Genomic DNA, 8,713 nt, shown 5'->3' with positions numbered 1-8,713 from the left:
ACCTCACCTACGCCCAGTGAGAAGCCCGGATGACCCCGGGAGGCTGGCCCCTGCCCAGCTCCCAGCCAGGAGACCCAGGCTGCCCTGGGGAGAGCCAGACCCGAGGGCCCAGTGCTGATGAGGGTTGAAACAGGGCCACTGGCAGTGCCCCTCCCCTCGCTGTGTCAGGCGCTTCTTCTCTCCCCCCACTTTTCCGGGGTGAGGGTGTCCCCACCCCGTTCCTTGTTCTCCCTGAGTCAGGGAGGAATGGGCCAATGAGCGGTGATGGGACTATAAGAACCTCAGGGAGAAAGGGAGGCGAGAGGGGCGTGGACACAAGCAGATGGCAGGAGAGCAAGACCCCAGGGCACCGGGCCTCCCGGGTGAGGCTGGGCCTCCCTGGGTGCTGCAGGGGAGGCAGGGCCCCAGGTTGGGGGAACTGAGTATGACCTCCAGCTTGGGCTGGGGGAGGTGGCTGACTTCTAGCCCTGGCCCTCCAAGCTCAGCTGAGAGTGTGGTGCCCCCTTCAGAGGAAAAGGGGACATTCGGAGGCCAGAGATTTGTGGAGAAAGACCCCGAGATGCTCACTCAGAGACCAGAGAGCTTCCCAGGTACTGGGGGAGTCTCGGGGTGTCAGGGGTGGGGTGGCGGGGGTCCTCTCCTGCAGAGAGCTGCCCCTGAAGCTCAGCTCTGCCGGTCCTGCAGGCTGTCTGACTCGGGTCCCTTGGCTTCTGTTGCTGCTTCTCAGCTCTATGGGCCTCTGCTTTGTGCTCTTGGTGACCACCCTGGTTCAAGGTGAGTCAGGGAGGGGACTCAGTCTGCTGGGTTTGGGGCCTCAGAATCCAGGTTCCTTTAGGTGTTTCTTTGGTTCCCCCTCCCACCCCACAGTGCCTGGAAAATGCTGGGACACAAACCAGGGCCTTGCACATGCTAGCAAGTGCTCCATCACTGAGCTATACCCCAGCCCCTGGGATGATCCTTGTCTCGCCCCCAACCCCCTTGGGTCAGGATGTCAGAGCTACACATCCTTTCCTGTGTGGTCATGGGCAGCTTACTGTCCCTCTCTGAGCCTGTTTCTTCATCTGTACTATGGAACTTATTCTCCCCTGTGTACAACTTAGGCACAGGGCGAGGCATACAGTTGGTGCTCATAAGAAGCCGGTATCTCTTTTCTCTTGCAGTTTCCAGGGTACCTGGATATCCTCAGGAAAAGTTCCAGGATCATCAGGGCAACTCCAGCTTGGGTGAGGGGCTGGACGCCAGGGTCCTGAGCGGGAGAGGACTTCAAGGCTGGGTGGCATGGGCAAGTCACTGCTGTGGGGTGGGGGATGCACGTATGGGGACAATGTTGGGCAAGTCTCTGATGCTGCTGAGTGGGCTCTCGTGGTCCCTGTGAGGTCCACAGAGGGCGTCCTCATGGGCACTGTCTGCGGGGAACACAGCAGGTGGTTAATAACAGAAACCCTTCGGTTGCAGTTGCTGCTGCTGACCAGCAGATGCACCCAGGCCTGGAGCAGATCCGTCAGCAGCTGGCCTGGATCAACGCCTCCCTGGGTAAGGCCTGGGCCCGCGGGGAGTCGGGGTCCAGAGGTGGGGGCTCACCTTGGCTACCAGTCTGCAGAGGGCAGGCAGGGCCAGGATCTTGCTCCTGGGATTCTGGGGGACTGAGCCGATGGCGAACATCAGGGCCCGGCCCTAGGCTTCCAAGGCTGAGCAGAGAGGGAGTCCCAGGGGTCAAGCCATGTGTCCCACACATTCCTCCCCAGCTGGCCTGTGCCGACCTTGCCCCTGGAGCTGGGAGGCATTCCAGGAAAGCTGCTATTTCTTCTCTCGGACCCTGGGCAGCTGGGAAGATTCCGTCTCCTCCTGCCAGGCCATGGGGGCCCACCTGGTGATCATCAACAACACTGCAGAGCAGGTAGCTGCCCGAGCTTTCTGCCTGGGGCTGGGCCACCCAAGGGTCCAGGAGAGGCCTCCACCACCTTCCTGGGCCCTCGGGGTTAGAGGCCTGGTGGACAGCAGTGTGGGGTTGGAGGAGATGCAGTCAGGGAAGGCTTCCAGGAGGAGGAATCCTAAAGGTCTTGGGAGGTCTTGAAGGAGAAGGAGGCACAGGAGAGGTGAGCACAGACAGAAGGGAAGCTCAGAGCAGCACTGCAGCCATGCCTGATTCCCCCTGGGCACGACTGAGACATGTCAGCACATTTCCACACGTGTGTGCACCTCAACACACACCCATAGCCTGCATGCACATTCCAGTGCCTACAGCTTGACTAGGGGCTCTGGGCTAGACAGCAGAAAGAACTTCCATGGAAGCAGAGCACAGTGGGAATGTGGACAGACAGGGGAAGGGGTCTCCCTCCTGATGCCTCCCCTCCACAGAGATTCCTGAGGTACTGGGACATCAGAAAGAGTCAGCGTACCTGGATCGGCCTCAGTGACCACAACAATGAGGGTTCTTGGTACTGGGTGGACAACACCCCTCTCCGGCTCAGGTGACAGTCCCCAGAGACTAGTGGGTGCAGTGCGGGCCAGGAAAGGACCCATATCCCACTCAGGCTGTGGTACTGAAAGCCATCAAGAAACTTGGGATAGGGCAGACCTTCCCCTGGGGGTCCTCGTCCCAGCAGCCTCAGTCTGGGCCCCAGAACCCGCACTTTCCTTTGCTGGAGCTGATTTTCCCGAAAGTGAGGTTGGAATTCGCCTTTGGGGAAACCCGTCCCTGACACGGTCTGGCCAGTACCTGGACTCCCTGCCCCGAAGCTTGTGGAGCGGCTCCTCAGGGTGGGCGGGTGGGCTCTGGTGCACGGGGCTCAAGGCGCTCTGGATGGCCTTGGCAGCTTCTGGAAGGAGGGGGAGCCCAACGATTCTGGGAACGAGGACTGTGTGGAGCTGGTCGCGGAGGACTGGAACGACAGCAAATGCGCCGCCCAGAACTTCTGGGTCTGTGAGCGGCCCTCCGCCCCCTGCCCTGGCGCCTGAGCGCCCTGCTGCCCAGTCCGCAGAGACGCAGCTCCTCAGGGCCGTCCCCTCGGCCTCCCGCTGGCCCTGCTGGAGGTCTCTGCCATGCCCCGGGAGAGCCCCGCGACGCCCTCCCTGCCACCCGTCCCTCCAGGAGGGCGCAGCTCAGCCCTCCGCTGCAGGAACGCCTCCGCCCCTCTGCCCACTCAGGAAAGTCCCCGGGAGGCTGAGGTGTGGCTGGGTGGGACCCGTAACCTGGCATGTGGAGGTCCCGTGTCCCACCCCCAGCTCTGCACAAACTGAAATAAAGCACATTCACTCGGGGTGTGACGCGCTCCGCCCAAGCCATGGTGAGTCTTCTCCACGCTCCTCTGGACGCCACACTGTGAAATGCGTGCGACGTTAACCCCTCTCGAGGCCGCGTGCTTTCTACTGGTGTTTTACTTACTACTAGATCTGCTCTGAATGGGTCTGGTTGGGAACACACCTCTCTGGCCACCCCACACGTTCACGAACCACTTACTCAGGCCCCTTAAAATGCCCTTTGGTAAAGTTTTATGGTTTTCTTCACAGGCACCAATAAAAACATCCCTGTTTGCATGTGCGTGTGTGCATGTGTGTGTGTGTATGCACGCGCTGTTTCCTGTGGCTACTCCAGCGACCTGCATAAACTTAGCGGGTTCTGTTATCTCACAGCTCTGGAGCCTGGTGCTCCCTGCTCCCTGCCATGGTGGCTGTGTGCAGGAGGCAGGCCATGGACAGCCCTCTGGGCTCTTGCCAGGCTGGATAGCACCCCACACCCCCAAAGTGACTTCAGCCACACGCTGACAGAGCAGAGACCACACTTCCTGCCTCCAGGCCTGTGCAGCGTCTGGGCCCTGTGCCCAGCTGGCTGCCCCCCTCATCTGCCCAGCACTTTCCATATTCTTGACACACATCATTGTCATGTAGGTCTGCTCATGTCCCTCACATCAGCCTCAGCCCCCCTCAACCCTGCAGCCCTGAGAGTGGTGGGATGGAGGGTGTGCCCCGCACAGCATCTGCCCTGCAGGAAAGTTGGCTCCCGAGCCAGCTGTTGCCACAGCCCCAAAGGCCCCATTCCTTGCTGATGCAGAGGCGCTAAGCTTCACCCCTTGGCATTGGTGACACTTCCAGGAACCTAGGTGAGCTTTTTGCTCCTGGTGGAAATCCTCTCTCAGTCCTCTAGGTGTCGCCAAACTCCCGAAAAGGGTTCCTCACTCCTGCCTGCACCTGCTCCCCCATGCCCTTTCCTGCCTGCACCTGCTCCCCCATACCTCTCCTGGATGCCCTGCCACCCACCACTCTCCTAAATGACCAGGGAGAATAAATCTACCATCACCTGTGGAAACCAGCACACCCTAGTTTTCATTCATTTTTCCTCCATGATCAGGGTGGCTACTCTCTCCCTCTGCTTGAAACTCCTGTCTCCCAGGACTTCCTTGATGTCCTCACCTCCTGCTTCTCCTATGTCCCTGGGTGCTCCTTTCCCTTCTCCCTCATGGACTCTTGTTCTTCTGTCTGACTTTGAAAAGTGCTGTCATTCGCGAGTCTTTGCAATCCCCACTCTCCTCCTGTTGGTTCCCACCTGGTGGGAAGGGAGGGGGTTCTAACTGTTCCTGGCCCTGATCCTGAAGTCTGACCAGACTGGTAGGACCAGCATCCTGATCCTGTTGTGCCTGATGATCTCAGGTGGCAGAGCCAGCACTCCAAGAAGTTATGGTTTGTCCAAGTTCAGGCAGCTTTGGGGACTCCTCATATTCGGGACCTCCACCTGAGTTATGCTCCATTTCTCCAGGGCACCAAGGTCCCCCAAATGGCCCTGAGTCTTTGCCTGTGAGGACTGATGGGTCCTGCAGCAGGGCAGAAAATACCTATCTGGTGGCTGTGAGTCTGTGGGAATAGGTGGCAGAAGATGTTCACGTGAGAGACTAGATCCACAAGAAATATGAGAACGTCGAGGGCGTTCCTGACCTCATGTTTTGCAAATATGTTCTTGTATTGCTTCAGTGGCTATGGAGAACACTCAGTATCTCTGATCCTAACCAGATGGGTGTGACCAAGAAGGTCCTGGTTGCTCCTGCTGGTGAACTTAAACTGGTCTCATTCACCCCAAATCTCACAACTTTGAGCTCCCACCTACTTACCTTGGTCTTCCTCTTGAAATGTTTTCCCCAGATGCTTACATGTATATTTCCAGTGTCCCCAAGAGCACTTAAGGTCATGTTCCTGTGAGCACCCTGCAGAGGGGTTGGGCTTGTTCTTTTGCGATCAGAGCTCCTGGCAGCAGCCCTGTGCTCTGCTCTGGTCATAGCCTTTGCTGCCACTGTCTCCCTCAGGTTGCTGCAGATAAATATCTGGCAGGGCAATACCTTCTGTTTCTCTTTCAGATGGAGGTTTCTCTATTGATATAGTGGGTTTTTTTTTTTCCTTGCCTTGCCTTGCCTTGCCTCAAACTCCTATAATGTAAGATTGGGTCTTGCTGCTCATGCCCACACGGCTAGAACTCCTTCATTCATGATGGTGATTTTCACAGATGTAGCATATCAGTGACTTAATTTGGAAAAAGTATCTAAGAATTAGAAGAAATGTGTTTGGTAACTTTTCTTTGTGTGTCAACCTTTGCAATAAGATAAGAAAACCAATACAATACGACAAAAGTAAAGAAACAGAAAAGATAAAATAGCCATTATTTTGCAGCTAGTATGACTTTCTATTTAGAAATTTTAAATGAATCATTTGATGGATGATTAGAAATAATGGTGAATAATGAAATGAGTTAATGACCCAGGCATTCTCATATATATGTATATGTATGTGTGTGTGTATATATATGTATACATTTGCTGGGGAGATAACTCAGTTGGTAGAGTGCTTGCCTTGCAAGCACAAGGCCCTGGGTTCAATCCCCAGCACCGCAAAAATAAAAAAATTCCCTATATATATCCATTTATTTATTTAGATCAATATGTACTCAGGATATTCATTTTATTCCATGACTTATAATCCAATACAATCATTATTTTCTTGCTCAAATAATTACAGACTTGGTCATTGGGAACTCCATCAGGTTGGCTCATGTGTCCTTCTCACATGCTAGATTCATCTTGTATTTTCTCTGCTCCCTGATCTGTGCTATCCCATTGGGTGGGGAGGGAGCAGGTTCCTGTTGCTCCTGGTCCTGATCCTGAAGTTTGATCAGATCATCTTTTCAATGAGTTCTGGTTTCTTTTATTAGAGAATAGCATTTATAAACCAAGATTTTACATAAAAATGTGATGGAAGATACAGAAACTTCCCATATACTCTGCATCCCCACACATACATAGCAGTCACCATTATCAACATCCCACAGTAGAGTGTCATGTTTGTTACGATCAAAGTACCTCCATTGAAACAGCATCACCCCAAGTCTATGGTTCACATGAGGGTTCTATCCTGTGTCGCACATTTTGTGACTTTGAACAAATGTGTAATAATATGTATCCACCACTCCAGTATCACACATAATAATTTCACTACCCTAAAAATCCTCCATGCTACTTAAAATCAGCATACTACAGAGATACAGCCACATCAATGTTCATAGCTGCTCAATTCACAATAACCAGACTGTGGAAGCAACCTAGATGCCCTTCAATTGATGAATGGATAAAGAAACTGTGGTATATATATACAATGGAATATTACTCAGCCATAAAGAATAATAAAATTATGGCATTTGCAGGCAAATGGATGAAACTGGAGAATATCATGCTAAGTGAGATAAGCCAATCTCAAAAATCCAAAAGACAAATGATCTCACTGATAAGCGAATGATGACACATAATGGGGAGTGGGAGGGGGGCAAGAATGGAGGAAGGAGGGACTGTATAGAGGGAAAAGAGAGGTGGGAGGGGTGGGGGGGAAGGAAAAAAAACGGAATTAATCAAACATCATTACTCTATGTAAATGTACGAATATGCAAATGGTATGCTGTTACTCCATGTACAAACAGGAACAACATGTATCTCATTTGTTTACAATAAAAATAAATAAAAAAAAATCCTCCATGCTCTACCTATTCACCTCTCCCTCCCGACTAACCCCTGAGAACCATCGATATTATTACTATCTCCATAGTTCTTTTCTTTTCCAGAATGGCATCATACAGTATATTGAAAATACAAGGTTGGAATCATACAATATGTAGTCTTTTCAGATTTTTTTCCACTTACTAATATGCATTTAAGCTTCCTCCTTGTCTTTTCATGGTCTGAGAGCTATTCTTTTTCATTGTGTGGAAAGAAAATAATGAAATAAGAGTTTCTTTTCCATCATTTATTTACCCACTCACAAACTGAAGGACATTTTAATTGCTTCCAACTTCGGGCAGTTATGAATAAAGCTGTGATAAACACATCCATGTGGTGATTTCTGTGTGGAAATAACCTTTCAACTTGTTGGAAAGTTTCAAGCAGAGCATTGAGGGGTGTTGTATGAGTGATACACAATCTGTATCTTTTATTCTGCATCTCAGATGATTTTCTTTTTCTTTCGTTTCTTTCCTGAGTTGATTCAACTCTCTTCATTCCTCGGTATTTTTCTTTTCTGTTCACTTCAGTACTTAGTTTATCAGGTTTCTTTGACTATAATTTGTTTGTTCACTTACAATGTTCAGCTTTATGATTCCTTTTTTGGTGGAGGTGGGATATTGTCCTTTAATTGATTGGCGTGGACTTTCATTTACTGAATTTTTGCAATGACTCTATGAATACACCCACCCCTGGCATCACACCTAGGTTCTCCCACAGGCTGGTCAGGTGCTTAACACTGAGCTACATCCCCAGTCCTACCATTTTTCTTATTTTTTCTTACCGTTTTTCTTAATTTTTTAAAAACTGGGGCGTTATACAAGATACCTAGTTTCAGGGCGCCCTCTTCTGTCAGTATAGCAGCATCAACTTATTTTAGTGGATTCCCTTCATTTCATTGGTAGCAGGATGGATTTTTTTTTTAGAGGTGGGATGGATTGAACAACATCTGACTTTGTGATTCTCTTTGGTCTTAAAGGGTGCTGAGTTTCCCCTACGTGCTTCTAGCTCTTCTCTTTCTTTTTGTTTTTCCTTCCTCAGGAACTGTGCATTTTGAAGATTGACAATGTGTGTGTGTGTGTGTGTGTGTGTGTGTGCGCGCGCGCGTTGCTGGGAATGAAGCCAAGGTCTCATGCATGTTAGGCAAGGGCTCTATCCCCTGAGCGACACCCTAGACGTAAGACAGTCTCTTTAATTCAAACACCATCTTTGTCTAATTTCTGTTGCTACAATAGAATATCAGAGATCGAGTAATTTACAAAGTAAAGGAGTTTATTTAGCTAATGGTTCTGGAGATTGGAAGTCCAAGATAAGAAGGTAGCAGCATCTGGTAAGGGCTCCTGATGCCTCAGAACATGATGGGAAAGTGGGTATGTGTAGAAGAGACAAAACACAAGGGTGGCCTTGTGTGTCATAACTTGATCTCCCGGTAACTAATCCAGTCCCACAAGAGAACTTAGTCCCAGGAGAATCAACCAGTTCCTCAGGAGTGGCATTAATGAAACTGAGGAAAACTAACCTGAATAAACTCTCTAGATTTAACCCACCTCACCTGGTCTCAGTTACTTCAAACACCTCCAGTTTTAGAGGTACAGACACCACCTCCGACCTGTGGGTTATGATGGTGGCTGCTGAGGCAGTTGGATGACGCCTGCTCCAATCACCTTTCCCTGCATCTCAGTCCA

General features: G+C 50.9%; 1 protein-coding gene across 2 annotated transcripts; it reads left to right on the top strand.

The window, feature by feature from the left end:
- The first annotated feature begins 285 nt into the window (after positions 1 to 285).
- LOC124969107 (CD209 antigen-like protein E) lies at positions 286 to 3,277 on the top strand. Of its 2 annotated transcripts, XM_047531936.1 has the most exons (8): positions 286 to 362; positions 510 to 590; positions 685 to 774; positions 1,161 to 1,223; positions 1,456 to 1,533; positions 1,746 to 1,897; positions 2,359 to 2,471; positions 2,817 to 3,277. In XM_047531936.1, the coding sequence occupies exons 1-8, from the start codon at positions 323 to 325 to the stop codon at positions 2,956 to 2,958; spliced, it is 759 nt and encodes a 252-aa protein (XP_047387892.1). In that variant the 5' UTR covers positions 286 to 322; the 3' UTR covers positions 2,959 to 3,277. The 2 variants fall into 2 exon arrangements, with proteins under 2 accessions (XP_047387892.1, XP_047387891.1); XM_047531935.1 differs by having other exon boundaries at positions 291 to 590.
- Positions 3,278 to 8,713: the final 5,436 nt, after the last annotated feature.

This window comes from Sciurus carolinensis, chromosome 17 (genome assembly GCF_902686445.1).
Source record: "Sciurus carolinensis chromosome 17, mSciCar1.2, whole genome shotgun sequence".
In the NCBI taxonomy this organism is placed as follows: domain Eukaryota; kingdom Metazoa; phylum Chordata; class Mammalia; order Rodentia; family Sciuridae; genus Sciurus; species Sciurus carolinensis.
Note: the sequence above shows the minus strand (reverse complement) of the source record. Positions and strands in the feature narration are given on the sequence as shown.

Coding starts and splice junctions, on each gene's coding strand:
- LOC124969107 (XM_047531935.1), top strand. CDS start 323: ATGGCAGGAGAGCAAGACCCCAGGGCACCGGGCCTCCCGGGTGAGGCT. Junction 1,224..1,455: donor TCAGGGCAACTCCAGCTTGG/GTGAGGGGCTGG, acceptor CTTCGGTTGCAG/TTGCTGCTGCTGACCAGCAG. Junction 2,472..2,816: donor AACACCCCTCTCCGGCTCAG/GTGACAGTCCCC, acceptor TGGCCTTGGCAG/CTTCTGGAAGGAGGGGGAGC.